Source organism: Neoarius graeffei, chromosome 3 (assembly GCF_027579695.1).
Source record: "Neoarius graeffei isolate fNeoGra1 chromosome 3, fNeoGra1.pri, whole genome shotgun sequence".
Lineage (NCBI taxonomy): Eukaryota > Metazoa > Chordata > Actinopteri > Siluriformes > Ariidae > Neoarius > Neoarius graeffei.
In genome coordinates this window covers 56,141,146-56,167,219 of record NC_083571.1, presented here as the reverse complement: position 1 = coordinate 56,167,219, position 26,074 = coordinate 56,141,146, and the positions used below count along the sequence as shown (strand labels likewise).

The 26,074-nt window shown below is 42.4% G+C and overlaps 1 protein-coding gene and 1 long non-coding RNA gene across 8 annotated transcripts in view; one reads left to right on the top strand and one right to left on the bottom strand.

Annotated features, from left to right (window-relative positions):
• LOC132883413 (multiple PDZ domain protein) overlaps positions 1 to 26,074 on the bottom strand; it is a 135,816-nt gene that overhangs the window by 10,164 nt on the left and 99,578 nt on the right. For 5 of the 7 annotated variants that reach the window (XM_060917031.1, XM_060917032.1, XM_060917033.1 and 2 more), the window contains 10 exons: positions 17,963 to 18,022; positions 17,595 to 17,666; positions 14,456 to 14,615; positions 9,039 to 9,235; positions 8,789 to 8,880; positions 6,022 to 6,097; positions 4,070 to 4,150; positions 3,532 to 3,621; positions 1,161 to 1,223; positions 62 to 230 (listed from right to left, as the gene is read on the bottom strand). In XM_060917031.1, coding sequence (XP_060773014.1) covers positions 62 to 230; positions 1,161 to 1,223; positions 3,532 to 3,621; positions 4,070 to 4,150; positions 6,022 to 6,097; positions 8,789 to 8,880; positions 9,039 to 9,235; positions 14,456 to 14,615; positions 17,595 to 17,666; positions 17,963 to 18,022 — 1,060 coding nt within the window. The remainder of the gene's footprint in view (positions 1 to 61; positions 231 to 1,160; positions 1,224 to 3,531; positions 3,622 to 4,069; positions 4,151 to 6,021; positions 6,098 to 8,788; positions 8,881 to 9,038; positions 9,236 to 14,455; positions 14,616 to 17,594; positions 17,667 to 17,962; positions 18,023 to 26,074) is intronic. The other 2 variants (XM_060917035.1, XM_060917034.1) reach the window with 2 other exon arrangements.
• LOC132883415 (uncharacterized) lies at positions 9,053 to 25,455 on the top strand. Its single transcript, XR_009654321.1, has 3 exons — positions 9,053 to 9,250; positions 24,991 to 25,119; positions 25,272 to 25,455. It is a non-coding gene; the product is annotated as an uncharacterized LOC132883415 (long non-coding RNA).

Genomic DNA, 26,074 nt, shown 5'->3' with positions numbered 1-26,074 from the left:
GAACCATAAAATGCAGATGACGTTTTTTTAACCATAAAATGTTCATCTTTGACTTCCTCACTCTTGTTTGATTCCACTTCAGGGGGTGTCAGGGACTGAGGCATGCTCGAGAGCGCCGCTGGGTCGGATAGTCTCCGTGTCTGACTGGATGAGGTTGATATTGGGGGATGGCTGTCTGTACAGAGAGTGAGCTTCCCTGAGCTCTTCCCTTTGCTCAGCAGTGATGTTACCTGCAGCAAAACACAATAAAATCTCTTGTAGCTGACAAAATAAATCTATATATAGCAGGGCTTTGAACCAGAATTTTTTTCCTATTGGTTCGTTCCGAACAGAAACAGAATTTTAACGTTTCCGGTTTTGGGTTCCACCATTAAATAGACGTTCCCGAACCGGTTAGAACAAAAAAATTTCGTTCCCGGAACGGTTAATTACGTTCCCTGTCAGCTGTTTAACAAATGGCTATAAAATTATGTCTCTGTCTCATCCAGCTTAAGCCAAATGTAGGCTAATTCTATTACAACCTTCATTAAATAAGACAAGAAATAATTCAAAACAATTATTATTTCAAATGTTGGCGATTTGGATTCTCAGTATGTCTTCCCATCTACACAAACAGAAAAAGTGCCAAAAATGAAAGATAATTCGTTTAGTGTGTTACCAAAGGCTAGTCAGGCCCTATGCATTGATAGGCTAACAGAGGTTAACGTCATTTAATGTTCGCGAGCCTCTCATTAACGTGGACAAATATATTGATATCGTGTTTGAAATTGACGTTTTTGAATAACGATAGACTGCAATATTTACCTCTTATTTAAGATGTGGAGACGTGATAGTAGTCCACCCTCCCGCTCTCTCCATTCAATCAGCGAACGTCACACAGGAAGTGAACCCCAGCGGGTCATAGAAACTTGCGCAGGAGAAGAATGGCTTTTTTATTTGTAGGCTACGGAAACTTTGAGGAACGAAATAAAAACCGGTATTAACCGGTTAACATTATTTTTAATAAGCGTTTCTGTTCCGGAACATAAAAAATAATAAAGTTTCTGGTTTCGTTTCTGTTCCATGTGAAATAGAAAAAGTTCTCGGTTTTCGTTTTCGTTCCTTGAACCGGTTCAAAGCCCTGATATATAGATATATTCTATAGATAGTGTGCATATTACCTTCTCCGCTGCCACTTCATTATCTATGACCATCGATTTGTCTCCTGTTTGTGTGCTACCCTCCTGAACAAATACACACAAAGAGACACTGCTTCTTTACTGGAGCAAATGTAAAGATGGCACTGATACCCGTCATCATACGCAAACTAATTTTGTAATACATCTCGCCTGAAATATCACAGAATTGCTTGTAGCTCAGTGATGTTTATTAGGTCATCGGATAACAATAACCACTCGCTGTTATTAACAGCACCGAGTAGGCTTGCTATTTCGCAAAGCATGTATAGGAGTTCCTAGATGCAGGATGAAACCTCATGATGTGGTAATATCAAAGAGCCAGTCAGCACAGTAAATCTGCTAAAGGTGAGGCAGGTTAGATCAAAGACTCACATAGAAATGCCTTTTAGGTTTACAGCGCGCTTACTGGGACTGGAAGAAAGCGATCGTTTCAAAGCTTAACGTTTAAAGTAGTTTGAAAAAACAACAACATTCGATTGGTACTAGCCGATACTCAAGATGTAAGGAGTCAGTATCAGAATTTATTTTTTTCGCGGTCTGGTTTCCATCAAATCCTGCGCTCGGATAGGCTGGCAAGCGGCAGTTACGGACCCCGGATACGGACCTCTGGCGACTCGCTCGTTCACAACAACAACAAAACATAGTAGAATTTTTTGTCAACATTTATCTTTTTTTTTTTAAAAAGACTTATTTATGAGATTGTCAAAAATCGTATACATTTTTGCCAGCATTTCTCAGGAGAATAGCATTAATTTTACAGCATGGATAGCGATAACGACAGTGTTCACAGCGAAAGAGAGTCTTACTACCCTGAGGAAGAAGAAATAGAAGAAAACATGGCTGCATCCTGAATGACTCCTATTTGTATAAATAGGGGACTACATAGGCAGCAAAATGTAGTTGGGTTTTTTTCCTGCCATGGAAGTGCACTTGTATACCGAGGAGGAAGCCATTTGCATTACAGCCGTGAATGAGGATTCAAAATGGCGGCTCGGCTCGGTTTTCCCTTTCGGGCGCTCTCGTTTTCTGTTAGAATTTGGTAAAGAAAAAAATAAATATATTATTTACCAGCTTAAGGTCGGTCTGTATGGTGAAATACCGTGACCTCGGCCTTAAATATGGTCAGTACTTTCAAGACCTCGGTCACGGTATTTCACGATACCGACCTCCCAGATGGTAAATAACGTATTTCAGAATCAAGAAAGAACATGTGGTATCAGGCCATCTCTAGCTATAAATGCTATGGTATACGTTAAATACCTCGCCCTAAACCTAGCCCTTCGTTATTTATGTCGAGAAAACCAGGAAAATAACCACACCAATGTAGGACACTTTTGAATAAAAGATAACAAAGCTTGTGCTCCATGACATCTACTGTACATGCCATCCATAATCTATAACCGCTTATCCTGTGCAGGGTCACAAGCAAGCTGGAGCCTATCCCAGCTGACTGTGGGTGAGAGGCAGGGTAGACCTTGGACAAGTCGCCAGGTCATCACAGGGCTGACACATAGACACAGACAACCATTCACATTCACACCTACGCTCAATTTAGAGTCACCAGTTAACCTAACCTGCATGTCTTTGGACTGTGGGGGAAACCGGAGCACCCGGAGGAAACCCACGCAGACACGGGGAGAACATGCAAACTCCACACAGAAAGGCCCTCGCCGGCCACGGGGCTCGAACCCAGAACCTTCTTGCTGTGAGGCGACAGTGCTAACCATTACACCACCGTGCCGCCTACATACCAGCCCAGAGCAATAAATAACTTTGGCAGAATATCAAGCAGTGAACAATTTACGGACCAGCATGGCAACATTCTGGTCGGGTCTGATGCAAGCGAGTGTGTAAATGCAACTGCTTGCATAGTTGCACTTTCCTCAAAGTAAAAAAAAAGTAAAAATCTCATCTCATTATCTCTAGCCGCTTTATCCTGTTCTACAGGGTCGCAGGCAAGCTGGAGCCTATCCCAGCTGACTACGGGCGAAAGGCGGGGTACACCCTGGACAAGTCGCCAGGTCATCACAGGGCTGATACATAGACACAGACAACCATTCACACTCACATTCACACCTACGCTCAATTTAGAGTCACCAGTTAACCTAACCTGCATGTCTTTGGACTGTGGGGGAAACCGGAGCACCCGGAGGAAACCCACGCGGACACGGGGAGAACATGCAAACTCCACACAGAAAGACCCTCGCCGGCCACGGGCCTCGAACCCGGACCTTCTTGCTGTGAGGCGACAGCGCTAACCACTACACCACCGTGCCGCCCCCCTGTGTATTAATGTCGTCATTTATTAGCAATAAACGATATACTGTATTAAACTGAATAGGTCTTGACTTGCCTGTACTATCATGGCTGCTCCATCTTCTTTAACTTCCTGAATGATCATGCCATTCTTGTCCTCCTCACTAAACACCAGGCCTCCCTCTTCCTGTTTTGCATTTACAGAAATAAAGGAGCATTATGATATATATTCAGATACGGAGAAGAGATGAATATATTTGCTGTTGTCTTGTGCATAATGTATGGTTCAGCGAAGACTGTCTGAGATCTGTTTGAACTTGTATTGCTATGCTTGTGAGGACCGAATAGCATTAGGTATCTGTGTGAGACATTTTGCTGGTGTAGAAACAGGATTGAGGGGGGGGAAAAGAAAAAGAATGGTTGATAATAATTTTGTGAGTATTACTGGAGACGGTATACCGTATGAATATGGATTCAGAATTGTTGAGTGCATAGCGTGAGTGGGTGTGTGTGGTATGCAAGTCTGTGAATGTACAGTATGAGAGTGAATGCATTGATGTCAGTGAAAAACATCTTGTGTGCTAGCAAAGAACAGAGAGAGAGAGAGAGAGAGAAAGAGAGAGAATATGACTTACTGCTGGTAAGAATATGCTCTGGACACGTTTAGGCAGGTCCGTATCAGACAGTGAAGAGATGAGAGAGGAATAAGTTTGGGGCTGTGAGAAAAATGGTGGATTGACATAAATAAAAAATTCTCAGAAAAGAAGCATAGGTTTTTGGGGTTTTTTGAAGAAGAAGCCTTTATTTGTCACGTGCACACTCAAGCGCACAGTGAAATTCGTCCTCTGCATTTAGCCCATCTGAAGCAGTGAACACACGCACAGAGCACTGGGCAGCCATACGACACCACCCGGGGAGCAGACATTTGTTCACAAGATTGTTGAATTCTCAAATAAAAGGAATAAATTACTTTGGAACCTGAAGTGAGAATAAAATAGTCATCATCAAGGTGGTCGCAGGAACCAGTTCTTGATCATTTTCCCATAACTGCACACTTCTACTGTACATGTGTGATTCCTGAAAGGAGATACGCAGAACCCTGGCCTCACTTTCGTTTATAAATGCCTTGAGACCTCAAGAACGGCACAGGAATAGTTTTAAGCGTTAACAATAAATCTAATATAGTCATTTTTATGATTAAAGTGATTCATATAGGTAGCGGTCTGAGTGAATGACCTTGACGTCCGTAACGTCACAGCAGGAAGTCTATCGGTCTCATCGCCATTTCCGCTATACTAAACACAGAGCTGACTGCAACGCCGATCCTCCATTTTGAGCTAATTTATCGCCATGCCACGTAGATGTGTTGCAGCACGACAGAAGGTGGATTTACGTTGCATTCATGGCCCAAGAATGTTCAAACTGCAAAGATTTGGACGCGTTTTGTGAGAAGTTCACGGGCACATTGGGCGCCTACGAAGTGGTCTCTCCTCTGCTCTGCACATTTTACTGAAGACTCGTACGAGACCTCTGATCTGTTGAGGAGTGTTGGCTATAAGCCCGTATTGAAAGAGGGTGCAGTACTAACAATTAAAGGAAAAGAAAACTACAAGAAAAGGAAAGTAAGTTCAGTTGCACCAGTCCTCCTGGAGAGTGAGCCGAGGGTTGTTGCTAAAACCTGGGACGGAATGGGATGTGACATATTATCGCTCGGGCAGTGACCTCCCCGCGGTTGTTGCTAAAACTGGTGATGTCCCATCCCGTCCCAGGTTTTAGTAATTGCCTGAGCTGAGCAGTAATGGCGGAGTACTCCGTATGGAGAAAATGGAGAATGAGTGGAGCAGCCGTCTGATTTCTAAACTGGATATTGCTGCCGTCTCGCCCTTACATGGAAGAAGCGAATGAACGGAGAACTGAATGAACAACTGAAAGTCAGACTGTTTCAAAACAATCGGCCACAAGGTCGGCCTTCAAGAAGCGAGAACACAGACGGGTAAGCTCCGACTCTCATTTGGATACAAAACTACAACAACTCGTTGTTTACCTGCATTTAGATGAATCCATGTAACTGTATTGTGTGTTTAAGTTAGCGGTATAAGGTGATTTAATTTGCTTCAGAATGTGATTGTCTCAGTTCATCTGATTATTTAATTAGCCTTTTACGTTTTATCAGTGAAAATGCATGCATGTACATGTATGCTGCATAAGTTATAACACCCATCCTGTTTTAATGAGAGTCAGCCCACAATCAGTGAAGTCAAATCAGTCTTAGCTGAGCAAGTCGGTGACGGGATTTCTTACTTTCACCATCAATTTTTATTGATATGACTTTGGTCTATAGCTGTCAAAGGCCTCGGCCTTAAAACCGGTTCCCGCTGTGACGTCACGCACTCAGGACTGGCTGGCTCAGCGGGGCAGCTCGAATACCAACTTTGTGGTCGATTTTAACTCTCAAAAATATATATATTTTTATTCCCATTTATGCAGCATACAAGAGTCAAGGATGGAGATACTATCCACTCAGAAATGCATTTAAAAATAAAGGTTCTGCGTATCTGTTTTAAATTTATACAATATACGCAATTACCTCCGATTGTGCATCCAGGACATCTCCGATTTCCTTCATTGGGATGACGGCCATCTGAGTGAGAGAATCCGTGTTTCTGAAACACGCACATGTATAATAGTAAAACAGTGTAAGCATCTGAAACGTATTTAGTCTAAATATGGAGGTGATTATAGGAAATCATGTGCGCTGATTGGCCGAGAAATTCGGACTATGTCTCGATAATCACCTCGAGCGACTCGGCAAAATGGCGGCTATTCGCTTTGTCACCGTAAGTGAGGAAGAATTACAAATGATGAAAGAAAACGCTGTTCCTAACAGCACTAAAGATGTTACGAACTTTGGTTTAAAACTATTCAAAGGTAAGGTGGAATTGTGATATTTATTTTATCCATTTCAAAATAAATATATATAATTCACCAGCTTAAGGTCGGTCCGTATGGTGAAATACCGTGACCTCGGCCCAGAGGCCTTGGTCAGTATTTTCAAGACCTCAGTCACGGTATTTCACCATACGGACCGACCTTAAGCTGGTGAATTATATATATTTTTTTCTTTACTAAATTCTAACAGAAAATGAGAGCGCCCGAAAGGGAAACCACATTTAGAACAAACCTGCTACAAGCTCATTTCCGGCTTTCTCCTGAAATGTTTTTTTAATTTCGTCTTCCTCAGGGTAGTAAAACTCGCTTTCGCTGTGAACACTGTCGTTATCGCGATCCATGCTGTAAAATTAATGCTATTATACTGAGAAATGCAAAAATAAATTTTGACAAAAAATTGCTACTATGTTTGTTGTTGTTGTGAACGAGCGAGTCGCCCAAGGTCCGTAACCGGGGTCCGGATCGTAGGATTCCAGACGGCTCGCCAGCCAATCAGAGCACACGATTTGATGGAAACCAGACCGCGAAAAAAATAAAGTATTTTATGTGACTCGGCATAGATAAGTGACACAAGTCTGCGTGCATTACGTTTGCATGCTGCTTTTGAAGATTGAAATAAACGATTTTTTGAATACGACTTTTTAAAAATCATCACTGGTGTATTTATACTAAAACCTCAGGCTCACTGAATATCGGTGAACGATAACCTCGACTTCGTCTCGATTATTCTCATCTCATTATCTGTAGCCGCTTTATCCTGTCCTACAGGGTCGCAGGCAAGCTGGAGCCTATCCCAGCTGACTACGGGTGAAAGGCGGGGTACACCCTGGACAAGTCGCCAGGTCATCACAGGGCTGACACATAGACACAGACAACCATTCATACTCACATTCACACCTACGGTCAATTTAGAGTCACCAGTTAACCTAACCTGCATGTCTTTGGACTGTGGGGGAAACCGGAGCACCCGGAGGAAACCCACGCGGACACGGGGAGAACATGCAAACTCTGCACAGAAAGGCCCTCGCCAGCAACGGGGCTCAAACCCAGACCTTCTTGCTGTGAGGTGACGGCGCTAACTACTACACCACCGCGCCGCCACGTCTCGATTATTATTCACCGATATTCACTTCACCTTCGGCGAATAATTGTTAAGTAGTACTTCAGAGCACTGAGGGTCACAAGATCATTTTGTGGTTCTGACACACAAACACAGACTATTCCCTGCCTCTGAAAGTTGTGACTCTTTTAAATGAGCAGCTTGGTGAAAATTCCAAGTTGTGCAATGTTTCATTTACCCCACATATATTCGATCAGCGGGCGGCACGGTGGTGTAGTGGTTAGCGCTGTCGCCTCACAGCAAGAAGGTCCTGGGTTCGAGCCCCGTGGCCGGCGAGGGCCTTTCTGTGTGGAGTTTGCATGTTCTCCCCGTGTCCGCGTGGGTTTCCTCCGGGTGCTCCGGTTTCCCCCACAGTCCAAAGACCTGCAGGTTAGGTTAACTGGTGACTCTAAATTGGCCGTAGGTGTGAATGTGAGTGTGAGTGGTTGTCTGTGTCTATGTGTCAGCCCTGTGATGACCTGGCGACTTGTCCAGGGTGTACCCCGCCTTTCGCCCGTAGTCAGCTGGGATGGGCTCCAACTTGCCTGCGACCCTGTAGAAGGATAAAGCGGCTAGAGATAATGAGATGAGATGAGATGAATGTTATTGGTGCAACTTTGACAACTGGAATCAATTTTCATTCGAATTATTTGGTATTATTATATGGCACGAGCGACTTCCGGTGAAATCATGCGCTCTGATTGGTTCCTTGGCAGGCAGTATTTTCCCAGAATGCCCATGGATGATTACGGACTTTCTTTCCAAGGCGCCGGCTTTCAAGCTTGTAAACAACAAACAAAAACAAAATGCCAAAAAAATAAAGATTAATTTGAAATCAAAAATGGCTGAAATACAAAAGACCATCAAGAGTCGCCGAGTTATTCGGGAAATGAGCAACGAAGAGCGTTCAGAAACCGCTAACGGAAATTCAGCTTTGAAACCGCTAGCTGTTTATTCTGCACGCGTGACTCAACTACGTTACAAATATGACGTGACTGAAAGCAGCGTCACACCTCATTATAAAGACCGTCTATTTTAATCTTCGAGATAAAAAAGCCAAATAATAACTCCTTATTAACCTCGTTAGGAAAATATCAGACCTCGTTCTTTTTGTCCTGTCAAGACCTCAGTCTGATATTTTCCCGTAAAGACCGAACAAGCGGGGTTAATAAGGAGTTATTATTTGGTTGCTGAGAACTTTAGATTTAAAATATGGAGTAATCCACACTATTTTTCCAAAATGATTTTATTTAAAAAAAAAATTCCATAGGCATGTAACCGTTTTCAATCCAGTTTTTTGACCCACCTAATGAAGATGATTTTGACTTTGGATGGGGCGCTCTTGATGATGGATGAGGCGTTCTGATGGGAGCGACCATACAGAATCTGACCATTGATCTGCAAAGACAGTGAGTTAAATAAGGAACTGAATAAGCTGTGCTCCAGTGGACAGTTTACAGGAGACACGTTATATAAAACGGAGAAATATTCTACACTGCATTTTAATCAGCAGGTAACAATGTGAAGCAGAAATCTGTCTGAGCATCAGGCCTCACCTCCAACAGCTCGTCTCCTACAATGATGCGTCCATCTCTTCCGGCTGCTCCATTGGGATCGATGCCTACTACGAAGACGCTCATTCTTGAGCGATCCCTGTTCCCTGCCAGACTCAGGCCTAAACCACTTCTGCCCTTCTCCAGCTCGATCATATGCAACGCACCTGGCAGACTCCCATAACGCTCCACCACCTTTTCTGCTTGCACACAAGGTAATCACATCTCACTGCAGGCTGTGCTATCAAACACCGACTGATTTATTTTAAAGTTGGTTTTATAGGTTATACTGAGCAGAACAACCTCAGGGCTGTAGTTTTGTTGATTTAGCATTATTTTTGGCAGGCGAAGATTTTGTTTGAGCAGTATTTCAGTGATCAGAGCAGGATTCGGGGCAGATCCAGGAAAATGGGAAGGGGGGGGGGTCAACCCAGTAAGGGCGGGGGTTAAGCTCTGCAGTTTTTAAATGCCCAGACCAGAGATGCATTTTGAGCTGTCAGAGACATGTTGTAAATGAAACCTCTTCAAGAAAATTACCATATCAAAAATATATGTTTTAAAACTAGGAACTTTCAAAACCATTTTATTAGTCAATGAAATTGATATGATCAGAGTTGCAGGTACAGTATATGCACAGAACATAATTGCAACTGATATATGGTCATGTTTATGAAAGCTGCATTGTTATATAATGCATTACCACATGACGCACTACAGTAGTGTAGTACACAGACCAAAAAACACCTCATCAATAAATTATTACTATTTTAGCAACTGCAATGTGAGCTCCTCCTCAGGACAGTCAGTGTACATATAAGACAGTGAATATACCCAGGGAAACAGAGGGAATGTCAGTGGCCGCTTAAGATGGAGCTTATAGCGATACAGTGATTGTGTGAGTTGCATGTGAACAAGTCCGATAATAAGTCTTAGTTCTCAAGAGTCAGCGGATTTCAAGCAGATTTTCCTCAGAGCCGTTGCGAAAATCAACATCTCTCACAGTCCTATCCAGCCACGATCGGAAAAATCAAAATGAGACTCGGCGCCATGGGCGGATCTACCGGGGTGGCATAGGGTGGCAAATGCCACCCTAAAAGAAAGCCTTGCCACCCCTGCTGCCACCCCAGTTGGCAGCGACAAATTCAAAGAAAAATTACGGCCAATTTGACATTTACGTGCGCGAATTTCCAATGTCCGACTGCGGCGAATGCAGTATAAGATAACGCCAGAGATTGGTTGTTTTGGAAAACTGAGAGGCGCGAAGCGAGGGAGCCAGGAGTCGCGAGGAAAGGAGACACGGGAGGAAAGAGGTAAAAGCTGATTAACTATCTATCAAGAAATGAAATTATAATGAATGAACAGTGCTAGCATAGTTGCGATGCTGATTTTGAGAGGATAAAAATCAGGTTGGAGAACGTTATTTAGCTAACTATACATGTAATGTTAGCTAGGTCTGACATTAGTTTTGTGTAAAGTCGGCCACAAAAGTTAATATTGAGTCAACGTCTGTCAAGGAAAACATTGTAAAGTTACTCTGAATCCTACAGAAATGAAGAGGACAGGAAACATGCATAGTTTTTTCTCACCAAAGAGAAAGGCAAGAGAAATAGAAAATCAACTGAGCAAGGTAGATGGAGAAGACCAGGTGGAAGGAGAGAGAAAAGAAGAAGTCCAGGTGGAAGGAGAGAGAAAGCAAGAAACAAGACAAAGTGCAGGGTTCAGACAGTGAAAGGGAAAGAGTGCCTGAGACATCACCAGCGGTCTCCAGTCGAGCTGGTCCACATGGTATGGAGATTGTTGCTCACAGCAAGAAGGTCCGGGTTCGAGCCCCGGGGCCGGCGAGGGCCTTTCTGTGCGGAGTTTGCATGTTCTCCCCGTGTCCGTGTGGGTTTCCTCCGGGTGCTCCGGTTTCCCCCACAGTCCAAAGACATGCAGGTTAGGTTAACTGGTGACTCTAAATTGAGCGTAGGTGTGAATGTGAGTGTGAATGGTTGTCTGTGTCTATGTGTCAGCCCTGTGATGACCTGGCGACTTGTCCAGGGTGTACCCCGCCTTTCGCCTGTAGTCAGCTGGGATAGGCTCCAGCTTGCCTGCGACCCTGTAGAACAGGATAAAGCAGCTAGAGATAATGAGAGATGAGATGAAATGGTGTAAATGGTTTAAATCATGCTGAACTTGAAGCAGTGTTGTTATTGTTGTTGTTTTTTAGTGTCTGTTCTTTTGCATATACAGTATAAAGCTGTCCAGAAACGGTATAGACCTCATCTGAGAATGTGTGTTCTTCGTGAACAATAAAAGCATGAGATTAAGTTTGTCTGTATGAGTTTGTAAATGGCAGCCCGTGCCCTTTTGTAGTGTGTACATACTATTTGTCATCAAACTGTGATAACTGTGATTAAATTCAGTATATATACACGTCTGTAATACGTTGCCACCCCGCAAAAATTCCTGCCCCCCTCTTGCCACCTCATAAATATTTTTCTAGATCCGCCCCTGCTCGGCGCCAAAACGGCACGTGTCCCATGTACATACACGGGGTATAGTGAGTACAGGGATACACTATTAATGAATACGAGCAGGAGCCGGACAGCCGACATGTGTGTGTGTGTGTATGCAGTAAGTCTGCTGCAACATCTTATCATTTTGGCTTGTGAGCATGCATGTTAGTGATACCATAAACATAAAAGGATGGCACACACCCTTTACATGCTGTCGACAGTGCAGTCCGGGAATATGTTATTATGTATATGCACGAAGTTCCCGTGCCCTGTTAAAATCCAACAGCACTTGTCCAGCTCGCTTTTCATTGCTTTCGTGTCACAAGTGAAAAAAACTGAGCTAGGACGTAGGACCTACTATTCAATATAAACTCTTCCACTCAATCTCATATGATTTATTTTGTTTATTTTTAAAGCCTTAATAATTAAATAAAAAACAGCAGGCATATCTCAGTATCTGCAATACTAAAACCTTTTTTTTTTTTTGATGGGGGGGGGTCCTTAAATCCACACCAGGAACCTCTGTGTGTTTGAATCTCTGTGTATTAATGTCTGTTTTAAAAAAAAAAGACAAATTCCTTTCAACACTGCATTCGAATTTCAATTAATTAAAAGCTTTAGTACTTCAGTACTTTCTCTCCTTTAATGTTTTTGCTTTTCGTTGTTACCATCATATTATTTGACTTATTTACCATCAGTAATGTTTTCTATGAAAGGGTACATTTTTAAAAAATTCTCCAAAAAATACATTTTGACATTTTTCACTACCTTGTGTAGCAGAACAAAACAGGTGAAAAATAACTTCTCGTGTCAATTTTTGCCAATTTTACTGTAAAAAATTCCTTTCCAATATGTTTTCCACTGTTACCGAACACTGAAAGGGAAAGCTGGGAGCGAAACCCCGAACAATTAGTATATTACTCACTGTCGAGGATTAAAAATAGTGTCCACTAGACAGCACGTCACAGCCAAGCACGCCTGTCTGCCTGTTTTCCAAGTCGAACAGGAACGGGGTCCGTTTCTTATGAAAACTTTCTGCCGTCTCTCACAGTCCTATCTAGCCGCGGTCGGAAAAATCAAAATGAGACTTGGCGCCAAAACGGCACGTGTCCCATGTACATACACGGGGTATTGAGGTTTTTCACCCACGTGACCAAGTCATGTGAGGCTGCCATTTTGGACGTCACGGCTCGAATCAGTTCGAATGTGAGGAAGGCGACAAACGAAAAACATAAAAGAAAAAGGAGCGAGATGCAGAAAACACCTTCACTATCCAGCGACGTAGGGCATTTACAGGGCGAGCAGAGGGAGAGGTATTTGCAAAAATTGAGGTTAGCAGGCTTAGAGAACGACGTTTACCTGCTTCCACCAGGATTGTTCACTGACGTACGGAAGTACACGAAGCCCTCGTCTTTACCTGACTTCGGCCCACATGATCTGTATACCTATGTCGTTAAAAACCCATTGCCATACACAGATATTGATCTGAAAGCGTATAAGAGTTTGGATGCCTATAAATATTTTGTGTCAGGCTGGGTAACATGCCTACATCAGCGGGTCGTCCCTGGAGCCGGTTATTACAGCTAAGGTTTGTTCACATTTTCATTTACTTTCGGTCCTCAGGATAAACAAAATGTTATTAAATGTCATTGAAATAACTTCTTAGTCTGTTGAGACATGGCCCGTTATAAATTTGCTGTGACCAGGCAGTGACCAAGAACTGTATTATTAGGGTCGGTGTCTGTGTTGTAGCAGTGTACTAGCAGCTAGCTGTTAGCACTAGCTAATGTCAACAACATAGTAGCTGGTATGTTACTGTAGCAATGTTTACGTTCAGTCATTTGGATGACTGTTAAAACCTTTCAGTCTCAAGTTTTTCCTTTACTGTATTTACTAGTTTACTGTAATTATGATCCGGCAGCTATTTACACCGGATCCAGTGTAAATAGCTGCCGGAGCGCGCTCCGGCTTGCTCCCCCTCAAATTAAGCAGCGCGCTCCGGCTTGCTCCGGCCAAGGTTCCGGAGCGCGCGCCGGCAGCTATTTACACTGGATCCGGTGTAAATAGCTGCCGGATCATAATTACAGTAAACTAGTAAATACAGTAAAGGAAAAACTTGAGACTGAAAGGTTTTAACAGTCATCCAAATGACTGAACGTAAACATTGCTACAGTAACATACCAGCTACTATGTTGTTGACATTAGCTAGCTTGACCTTCAAAATGGCGGACACCGGGGCGTCACGTGACCCTGTGACGTCAGGTGAAAAACCTCAATAGTGAGTACAGGGATACGCTATTAATGAATACGAGCAGGAGCCGGACAGCCCACGTGTGTGTGTGTGTGTGTGTGTGTGTGTACGCGGTAAGTCTGCTGCAACATCTTATCATTTTGGCTTGTGAACATGCGCATTAGTGATACTATAAACATAAAAGGATGGCACACACCCTTTACACGTCGTCTACAGTGCAGTCTGGGAATACAACATGTTACATACATGCACGAAGTTCCCACGCCCTGTTAAAATCCAACAGGACTCATTTAGCTCGTCTTTCACTACATTCGTATCACGAGCCAAAAAACCTAAGCTAGGAACCTACTATTAAATAATTTATACCATAAACTCTTCAGCTCAATCCCACATAGCAATTTATTTTGTAAAAACCTTATTAATGAAATAAAAAACGGTGGGCATATCTCAGTATCTGCAATACTAAAAACTTTTTTTAAAAATTAATTTTAGTTGTTTTTTTTTGACGGGGGGGCGCGCACGCCCCTAAATCTAATGCCAGCGATTAATACTTCAAAAATCTCTATGCTTGATCGCAATATCCCAGTGGTTCTTGTGTGACTCTAGTGTGACCACACTGCCCTCTGGTGGTGATGTGTTCGTCATTGCAGAGTTACTGAAACATGACTTACTCCAAGTGTAGCCAAACTCATCTTCCTCTTCCTCCACTGTGTCATGAGGAAGAATTAGACGATCAGGGACCTCGGTCAGCGTGTCGGTGTCTGTCTCGCCTGTGCATGGGACTGAGAGGAACAGCATCGTCGGGGAAATTTTCCCTGGCTCTCGATTGAGCTGCCATAACAAGAGGGACAAAATAAACATATTGTACCAATAAAATGTACCATTTAAAAAATCAATTAAATGGAAAGAGCAGGAGATATAAATAACTTCTAAAAACCATAATCAGGAATCTGTTTAATTTGTAAAACCCCCCCATGATCTCTGAAAGCCAGCTCCTGATTGCGGGAAGCAGTTTCATTCCACAGTGTCTTTCAGACCATATTGCAAAAGCCCCAGTCATCACCACCATCATCATCATTTTCAAGCAATATTTTACCTCTACATTGTTGACCAAAGCCAGTGGGGTAAAGCTGAACTTCCCATTGATGTGTGCTACAATTAAACACTTCAGATCAAAGAGGCAAAATTAATATAATTAACACTCATGTTACGCAAAAGCCAGATTATTGAAGGGCAATTCCACAGTCATATAGACTATCCATCCATCCATCCTCTGTAGCCGCTTTATCCTGTCCTACAGGGTCGCAGGCGAGCTGGAGCCTATCCCAGCTGACTACGGGCGAAAGGCGGGGTACACCCTGGACAAGTCACCAGGTCATCACAGGGCCGACACATAGACACAGACAACCATTCACACTCACATTCACACCTACGGTCAATTTAGAGTCACCAGTTAACCTAACCTGCATGTCTTTGGACTGTGGGGGAAACCGGAGCACCCGGAGGAAACCCACGCGGACACGGGGAGAACATGCAAACTCCGCACAGAAAGGCCCTCGCTGGCCGCTGGGCTCGAACCCAGAACCTTCCCGCTGTGAGGCGACAGCGCTAACCACTACACCACCGTGCCGCCCCCGTCATATAGACTAATGGACCAAAAACAAAGTTTCGTACTTCCACTAACTTATTTTATCATTTGTACTGTATTGTGCTAGTTATGTAACAACCAGCAACTGGGCACGGTGAAGGCTATCATGTGCTTCCTCTGAGACACATGAAGCCAAAAAGCGCATCTTTTTCTACCTGCGGCTCATGATGTGTCACAGGGCAGCATAAGCCATTCATTCAGAGGAAAGAGCTGTCTGCCCTCTTCCACATACACGAGTTCATAGACTCGTGACCATGACTGGCTAGTGCTGCTACGATTGACAAGGGAGTGAGAGTATGCCATCCTTCCCTCCTAGAGAGCAGAGAACATGTGCTAAATGTTACATACAGCCATATATTCATTCCCTTTAGTCTGCATAAATGCCCTTAACTAGCTAACTACCTTGCCATGTGTTATATTACTACATTAGCAACCACTCTGTACAGCAGTGTTGTCAGTTAGGCTTCCACGCAACCAAACCATGGGTTTTAGCAACCACACTCAGTACGTTTACATGCACGTCCAAATCGAGCTACTGTCGGTAATCGAGCAAAGGGTCCCAGCAGGGGTGCCAGAGAAATCCAATCCTACATGCACAAGTGAAATCGGGCTATTGTGCAAGGTGCATTGTGCACCCGAGCCACACGTGGCGCTACACGCCCCATCGTGTTGGTACACTTCCGGTTGTCGTCATGAAGAAGAGCTATAGTGTTGCCAGATACTGCTGACGTATTCCAGCCCAAAACATGTTCAAATCCGCTAAAATGCACTTAAAACCCCCAATCTGGCAACACTAGCAGTTCCGTGTTCAAGCTGTTAGGCTTGCTCTCACAGACTGTATGGCTACAAACTGTCCTGCGCAGACCACTGTTTTGTAAGACAACTTATTTTGCACAATAATATTTTTCTAAAGTCCATTTTTTGCTTACAAAAAAATTATTATTTTTTGCTTACAATTTAACTTATGTCTTAATAAACACACAAAAAGTTCAATTGTTTTGTTTTTATTGACATTCTTCAGATGTTGGACATATATTTGTGTGTATACACACACACACACACACACAAATACAATGACTTGTTTATGTACACAATTCACAGCTATGCAACAGCTGTACAGATGTATTTGGTGATACAGTAAGTGAGCTAAATTAACAGTGCAAACAATGCCACAAAAAGAAAAGATTCATGCCGTTGTCATGATTCGTTGTCATGCCGACCGAGGCTGTTGTGTTTCCCTTGTGGTCTCGTCACTCGTCACTTCCGGAAGGGGCAGTGCTGAAGTAAGTAGCTCGAATACGTAGCTCGATAGGGTATACATGCACTAAGTAGCTCGGCAGAAATCGCATAATCTAGGTCGTGTAGCTCGATTCCGAGAAATCAAGTTCGGTTCAATTTCAGCCGAATTAAGGTGTATACATGGCATTTTGAACTTCGATTTCAGTCGAGCAACGGCAGAAATTCGATTCTCTCTATGTGCATGTAAACGCACTGACTGAAGCTTCAACTTGCCCAGTGGAGTAGCTAATAAATGTATGCTTTGTCCACACCCCTGCTTGGAAAAAGCACGACGTTCTCCAGATATTTATCATGATTACTCATTAAATTCACGTACGGCTTGTTAGACCCACCTTAAGGACCTTGGCATGTTTACTGTTGCAGGTCCAAGCCGTGGTCTCTGGTAATTAGTCTGTGCTCAGTGTGCATGACCTTGCACTGTTTCCCTGTGGTATGTTTTTGAATTACCCCTTGCACTTCGTTTGCATGTTTTCTGCAAAATTTCTTGTTTTGGATGTTGCTTGCTTCCATTTTGTTATCGATAAACCACTGCGTATGAAATTCTCGCAACCATGTGTTCAATATGCAGCTATCTAAAAGAAATACGCCACAGCTATAATTATCAAAACTACACCTTGGCTCGTTTTTGAAATACGGATAACTGGAAATTGCCCTGTTGTCTGGCAGTGCAATCTCAGAAATGACCTTAAAATGAGTATCAAACCGACACACAGAACCAGGAAGGCTGTTAGGGCCACATGCAAGTGTAGCCAAAGTGAAACACATCCTTAATTCATTTCCTCACACCGCATACATGTAACTTGGAGTGAGAACACACACACACACAAACACACACACACACACACACACACAGAGGCACAAACCTTAAATGGAGTAGGGGTGAAAGGGTTAGTTGGGGAGAGACGGAGGAAAAGCCTATTGTGACTCTCAACGTCCTACAGAGAAAAGAGAAAGAGCAAGCAGCACCCGTGAGGGAGACAGAGAAGACATGGAAAACACAGAGAGAGAGAGAGAGAGAGAGAGAGAGACTACAGATAGAGGACACACTGATATATGCATTGCTTTTAGTTACAATCTAACTGTCATAACTGCTATTTTATTCTGTTTAATTACTTTTTTTTAGATTTTAAATTAAACCAAGAAACAAGAACCGCGTCCCCCTTTCATGTACTTTCTAAATGCAAATAATCTAACTCTACCGACATATTTCTTGTCACTTCAAAACACTGACCTTGTTGTTGGGGTTTGAGACTCGCGCTGTTCTGCCCTCGGTGGAGTCTGCTGCCGATGTCTGTTATACAAGTACAGTGATTAAATAAAAGATGTGAAAGCACTTACACATGTCTAGAGCAGAAAGAGATTCTTCATTTCTAACAGCTGCAATAACACTGTCAATGCGCCTCTCTAGCAGTATGTAACTCTCCAAACAAGGCCATCCAGCATAATTAAAGCGTTCTTTAATGGCAGACTGCTGGCAAGGAGTGGCTCCAGTGGTTTATCCTTCTTGTTTAGAGACTTTCAAATAATGAAGAGTTTTAGTGGCCATCTGCACAGAGACAGCTGCAGTGGCATGATGTAGAAAGACTGAGTGACTCCACATCTGGCTTGGGACTTTATAAGTCTTCCATTGAGCATCAAGTTACACAACTTTCACTGTAAGTAAAATCTGAGATACTCTGACCTCACGTTGCAAAAAAAAACCAAAAAAAAACATGATGTGCTATCTGGAATCATTGGGAAAGTTGAAAAATGATCTTTCCTATTCACTGTAATTTATGGTAGATCTTTTCCAGAATATTCTAAGGCCAACATCTGGGCCCACGTTGTTTATTTCATCAACATCCCTTATGTTAGGAACAAACTGTGACAGGGCTGTTACTGAAAACACCCTGAAGTTGATTATTTTCCAATACCAGCATGTCGAAAGTGCTTTGTTCCTCGTATAACAAAGCAATTTGCCAATACGCCAACAATATATGTATATTTTTCAGTAATTTAAAGGAAAAGGCAACTTTTGTACAAAACCAGGTGTGTAATAGGAGAAAAACATATACGTAATCAATTCCGTTAATTATTTCCATTATATATCGAACATGAAAAAATATTTTTAACTTTGAAATCATGAATTGACACAGAGGAGTCGAAGTTGGAGGAGTCAGCCATTTTGAGATTGTGGGCAACTATAAACCAATCAGAATCTTTGGTTAATGCGCCTCCCTCTGATCTGTGACGTCACTGGGCCCATGAAAACAGTGTTTACAAGCAGATCACTGTGATTAGGAGTCCCGGCGGGTGGCTTGTATTCGATTCGTTTATATCCCGACCTTGTCAGCTGTCAGATTTATGTTCATGGACCCGGTAAGCTGGTAAATAATATTTATTTATTTTTTTCTTTACCAAATTCTAACAGAAAACGAGAGCGCCCGAAAGGGAAAACCGAGCCGAGCCGCTTCACGCATGCGCAGTAGGCTTGGTAGGACAAATCCAAATAGGAGTCATTCAGGATTCAGCCATGTTTTTGCTCTGTGTTTTTACTCGACCAAAGTTATGCAGTATTATGAGCTTTAAGTTGCATAAATAAAACCATTTGGTGAAACTTTGAAGACGCGATTGGACTGGTTTTTTACCTTATTACCATGAAGCACTGAAGAGTTCTTTTCAGTGGTGGGCCGCATGACGTCACGCAGTAGATCAATATGGCGGAACGCATCTTCGCTGAGCTCAGCGCAAGCCCATATTATTAAAAGTTAAAAGATACTGTGATGCGGTCTGTTCTTTCTCTATAAATTCCATGATCGATTACTTTATATCTTTATCTATCTATTTGTGGTGATTTTGTACAAAAGTTGCCTTTTCCTTTAAGGAAAAGTCATACTTTTTACCTGTTTATAGTTACTTTTAATGTTATGGAACAACTGTGAAACAAGTTATCACTTCTTTTTAGCATACAATTACACTACCGTTCAAAAGTTTGGGGTCACTTTGAAATGTCCTTATTTTTGAAAGAAAAGCACTGTTCTTTTCAATGAAGATCACTTTAAACTAATCAGAAATCCACTCTATACATTGCTAATGTGCTAAATGACTATTCTAGCTGCAAATGTGTGGTTTTTGGTGCAATATCTCCATAGGTGTATAGAGGCCCATTTCCAGCAACTCTCACTCCAGTGTTCTAATGGTACAATGTGTTTGCTCATTGCCTCAGAAGGCTAATGGATGATTAGAAAACCCTTGTACAATCATGTTAGCACAGCTGAAAACAGTTGAGCTCTTTAGAGAAGCTATAAAACTGACCTTCCTTTGAGCAGATTGAGTTTCTGGAGCGTCACATTTGTGGGGTCGATTAAATGCTCAAAATGGCCAGAAAAATGTCTTGACTGTATTTTCTATTCATTTTACAACTTATGGTGGGAAATAAAAGTGTGAGTTTTCATGGAAAACACAAAATTGTCTGGGTGACCCCAAACTTTTGAACGGTAGTGTACATCCAAGAATAAGTGTATTAATATATAAACCTTACAGCCGGAACCACTTTCAGAGCTTTCAACAGTGGGACTGTACCGTATGTCCATACTGGAGTACGCATCCTTTATCCTACCAGTAATTTGAGCAACATGATTTAACACACCGGGCGGCACGGTGGTGTAGTGGTTAGCACTGTCGCCTCACAGCAAGAAGGTTCTGGGTTCAAGCCTTTATCCTACGATCAAACATTTCTCTCCTGATGGACGTGGTTTCTGGCATGACTCCGCCCTCTTTCAGAGGGTATAAGGGCTCACTCAATGGTTTACTGGGTTTAATGGTTTAACTCAATGGTGTGTTAAATCCATCCACCCATTATCTGTAGCCGCTTTATCCTGTTCTTTATGCTTTATCCTGCAAGCTGGAGCCTATCCCAGCTGACTACGGGCGAAAGGCGGGGTACACCCTGAACAAGTCGCCAGGTCATCACAGGGCTGACACATAGACACAGACAACCATTCACACTCACATTCACACCTAGGGCCAATTTAGAGTCACCAGTTAACCTAACCTGCATGTCTTTGGACTGTGGGGGAAACCGGAGCACCCGGAGGAAACCCACGCGGACACGGGGAGAACATGCAAACTCCGCCCAGAAAGGCCCTCGCCGGCCACGGGGCTCGAACCCGGACCTTCTTGCTTTGAGGTGACAGCGCTAACCACTACACCACCGTGCCGCCCCTGTGTGTTAAAACATTTTGCTCAAATTATTGGTAATGTATAGAACTAAACAATGTTCTAGATGAACTCTAAATTATCCAGTGTACTCAAACCTTTAAGTTATTATAATTTTTACACTACTTCTTAAAGTTTCAATTGTCAATACAAATCGCTATAAAGTTTTAATATTTTTATCCACATTTGTTTTATTTTATTCGTTATTATACATTTGCTATTCATTTATATTTGTTATGCACAGCTCTTATGTAAATAAGTGTCAGCTTTTGAAACCCTGTGCCTAATAAAGTTTTTATATATAAAATTTTTTCTATTTATTTATTTATTTTTACGGAGTATGAAAATGGTACATTATTCTATGAAAATTATATAAAATCATAGGCCTCCTCCGGTACCAGATCTCAACCCAGTTGAACACTTGATCAACGTGTTACACAGCGCTGTCCACCTCCACCATCAAAACATGAAACAGAGTGCATGATTCTTAATGGTTCGAGTCATGAATTCATGGCATGGCTCTTTTATATACTTGTGAATTAGGACAGCCATAGACGTCCTCACACATACAAACACTCACACACTCAATGTTGCTCTAACCTGCAGGAGGGTGTTTATAAAGCAGCCTGGCGTGTTAGAGCTGCTGTTTAGCTGCAGAAAGGGAACAGGTGGTTTCTACAAGCACAAGACAGGAAGTTAAGGCACGACTAAATCCTCTGCAAACCCAACTACAGTGTGCAGGGCCAACAAATTGCACCATTGGTGCTCCTCACGGCAGGAGGAGAAACCGACTGGATCGCTTTATCAACTAAAACAAGACGGTTAATATAAACGAGGAAATCATTTGATAAATTGAGTTCTTAAGAACTAAATCTGGAGGCTGATACCACACTGATGATACAAAATTGTTTGTTTTAAAAGTTAAACAAAGGCTCAGGATACCCTTCGTAAAATGGTTTCCCTTGCCTAAATCCAGGTTTGGCTTCTCTTCCTGTTGGAGCTCTTCAAATTAATTTGTTGGCGAAGTTGTTGTGCAAGAGAAGGACAAGAGTTACACACAGATAACCACTGATACCCGAGGTAGAAAAAACATGGAACGGAAATTACCTGGCATGCTAACAGAGGGAAGCACTGGAGCGACAGAATGTGTTTTTTCTACAGATAAACATGACGAAAGATGTTACAAAGTCGGGTTGAGAGATTTGGGGAAGGATATGAGGATGTGAGCGAGAGAGAGAGACAGGGTGAATGTGCTGTATATCAACGTGTGTAATCAGAAATAGTCCATCGTGAAGAATTAACCATTTTAAGATCAGGTTTATGAGTTCAAAGCGTACTTTAAGCTCTCTAGAAAGGCTGAGGTGGACATTTCCTGTCTAATATACTTTAATCGACCCGTTCATTCCAGTTCATCTGCCATTAGAGCACTCCAAACCTGGAAGACCCCCAAATTTTCTCCATTAGTACGATAAGTGAATTAGAGGGGTCATGGCATACCCTTTTAACAAAAACCTTTGGCTTCTCATTAAGCTGTCAGTTCATTAGGAATAACAAATGTAATTCTGTACCTCGGATAACAGTAGTGATTGAAATGGTGAGTACACACACACAAACAACAAGCCTCCTAAATGGCCGGCACTACTGTATATTCAACTGCTAAGATACGTATATTCAACAGTTATTCCACGAAATCGAGTTGCACATGGCTTATAGCCTGGGCCCGCCCATCCTAAGCGTGACGCAACACGAGGGCCTGTTGCGAGCTTAGTCTGGCCAGGCAAGCTATCTACAGCATTTCCAAGCTCCCGAAAAATCGGGAACCAATCAACTTTGAGCATCTCCAACGGCCCTGGGTAGAGGCGTGTTCAAGGCAGTGACGTAGTAGAACTGCGACCGGAAGCCATAGATTGTTTACAGAATCTATGCTGGAAGCGCTTCATTCACATCACGAACATGGAGCAGCGGCAAGCCTTTAACACAGCGGTAGATGCTGTATTGAAAGCATTCAACGGGAAGTTCTCATTGTAAACGGAGCAAAGAGCAGCCCTGGAGGTATTTATTGAAAGGAAGGACGCTTTCGCCTTGCTCCCGACCGGCTTCGGTAAGAGTTTAATCTACCAGTTAGCCCCGTCGCATACGTCAGAGGAAAGAGTGATGTGATTGGTTTAAGCTTCGTCACAGCCTTTTCTGGCTTCGACCAGTAGCAAACTGAGGCATTTCAGGGAGGCGGGTCAACCACGGGCTCTGGGAAACGGTTGGGCTTAATAGCTTGGCCAGACCAATAGCTCGTAGAGCTTTGAAGTCACGTTAGCCAGGCTACATGGCTTATAGCCGACTCAACACTACACGCCTCGTCGGCTATAAGCCACGTGCAACTCGATTTCGTAGAATAACCGTTTTATTCTATCCACATTCACTGGATTTTGAGAAACCGAGCATTTTTAATTTTATTTTCTGCAAATTCGATAAATTAAAACTTTATATAAAACATCCGACAAAATCATTTCCGCTCAGGCGGACTTCTTAAAAAACTATCGATGGCTGCACGAATTGACTTTCGTGTAGTTTTTTTTTATCGAAAGTGCTATCTTGCTGTTGTGCCGAGGTATCGAATAGCTTTAGACATTTATTTAATTCTTCCTGGGACATTTCGGATATGTAATTTTCAAACTTCTTTGAGCTTTGGAACCAGTCTAAAAAATTCAACAAATGTTCATGCTTAAAGACAGAGGTGGACAAAGTACCCAACTTCATTACTTAAGTCAAAGTACAGATCCCGCTGGTCAAATGTTACTCCGATCCAAGTGAAAGTTGTCCAGTCAAATTTTTACACAAGTTAAAGCACTGAAGGATTTGCTTTTAAAAATACTTAAGTATTAAAAGTACATTTTCTGTCAACGCATTGTTGTATTATTGCCACAACGCTTACAAACCCTAACGCCGTTACCAAAGACAGAAATGTGAATTCACAAAATGAACGCATGCTGTGCATCATGGTGGTTTAATGTTAAGCTAGCTAGTCAGTGAAACTCCACCTGACATGCTAGCAAACTCTTTTCAAACTCGAAATCATATTGGGTAGCTAACGTTACTAGAAAATAAAGATTTCTACATTCTGTTTATTTAGCAAGATGATGCTCAAACATATTTCTGAAAGGACTTCAGATAAGTTAACGTTATTCATGTTAGCGTAACTCTGTTTTTACACGCTAACTAACAGTGTCCAAGTTAACTAGCTATGTGTTAACGTTAGCCGTGGACAAGGCTACGGCAACTTGGTGGGCAAATCCATAGAAAGTCATTTGACTAACCAGACTGCATAGCTATTGCAATGTTATCGCTAGCTCTAAAAGCACGAACAGCTTCACTGCAAGCTTTCTCTTGGAATAAAACGTTTATATCCCTCAGTATGCTTCCGCAGGTCGGACAGAGTGTTTTTGTAGGCCGTGATGTGGTTCGTTTTAGGCAAACAAAGCAAACATTTAAAACGAAATGAATCTTTAATCCTTTCAGAAAACTGAAACATGGGTTCTAGGTCTGGCCATGAGTGCGTGCGTTCTCCAGAAGAACCGCCTCCTTCCAGTCTGCCATCAACTGATCGAGTTCAAATAATGCTGATCTTGATTTTATACAGTCTATAGATGTGACGTGACCCTAGTGATTACTGATAGACTGTCTCAGTGTCACCTGCAAAAAACCCCATCACGTTTTAGAAAAGAAAAGAAAAAAACATCCACTTTCAAAGCTGCTTCATAGTAACGAGTAACGAGGACCTTGATAGAAATGCAGTGGAGTGAAAAGTACGATATTTGCCTTTCAAATGTAGTGAAGTTAAAGTCATAAGTTTCCAAAAAAAAAAAAGTACTGAAGTAAAGTACCGGTACAGATACTCAAAAAGTGCACTGAAGTACAGTACTCAAGTAAATGTACTTCGTTACTGTCCACTTCTGGTGTTTGCCTTGTCCGAACTTGAAATAAAAACATATTTAAAAAAGAAATAATAATACTAATAATATGTTATGTTAACTGCTTTTATCTCTGTATTGTTCTTGTCCTGCGCAGACTCACTGGACTCAGGTGGAGACTATAGAGCTGGTCAATGATGGCACTGGTCTGGGTTTCGGCATCGTCGGGGGTAAAACTACCGGGGTCATTGTCAAGACCATTCTACCTGGTGGTATTGCTGATAAGGTAAGGTGAAGTATGTTGTGTGAGGAGTGTTAAATGATGTGGTCCTCAATCTCTCCACTATATCGATTATCATACAGGAGATACATGTGTTGAATGTTCTCATTAAAATCCATCTCTCTCTGTCTTTTTCCTTCTCATTCATTCTCTTACAGGATGGTCGCTTGCGCAGTGGTGATCACATCCTGCGTATCGGGGACACTGACCTATACGGTTTGGGCAGTGAGCAGGTTGCTCAGGTGTTGCGGCAGTGTGGCAACAGAGTCAAACTACTCATCACCAGAGCAGCCGTGGATGATGCGTCCCCTGGACCTGTAACCCTGCCAACAGTCACTGAGCAACAGGTGAAACTGAAGGATGCCTGAACATGGCATCACACAGACACTGTACGTGGTGTTGGAAGGAGTAAAAAAAAAAAAATACTCAAGTAAAGTACAGATACTCAAAAAGTGCACTTAAGTACAGTACTCAAGTAAATGTACTTCGTTACTGTCCACCTCTGCTTAAAGATGAAGAATGTAAACAAACCGACGAAATGACGGGAGCAATTTGTGAAAAATACAATAATAATTCTTGAAAAGTAAAAAAGATGCATTCTTACCATTGAATACTTTTATTTCATATTTTGTTGCTTTTTTTGTGTATTTTCTGGGGTTTTGTTTTTGAGTAGATTTTTTTTTATTTCATCCTCAGTGGGTTCAGTAACACGGTCCGCCATTTTGTTTTTCTCTACTCACGGTATATGAGCTGATATCCTAGGAGTAGAGTAGCCAATCAGAGTGCACGAGTGCTCATATCCGGTGAACATGGATAGAATAATATCGCATGTTCGGAGGAAAAAGCTCCAAAGAATAAGCTGTGCTTTGTGAGGGCACGGCTGAGTTAAAACGTGATACTGATGTACTGTTAACAATAAACATGTAAACATAAAATGTTATACTCAGTGCAGAACAGTGTG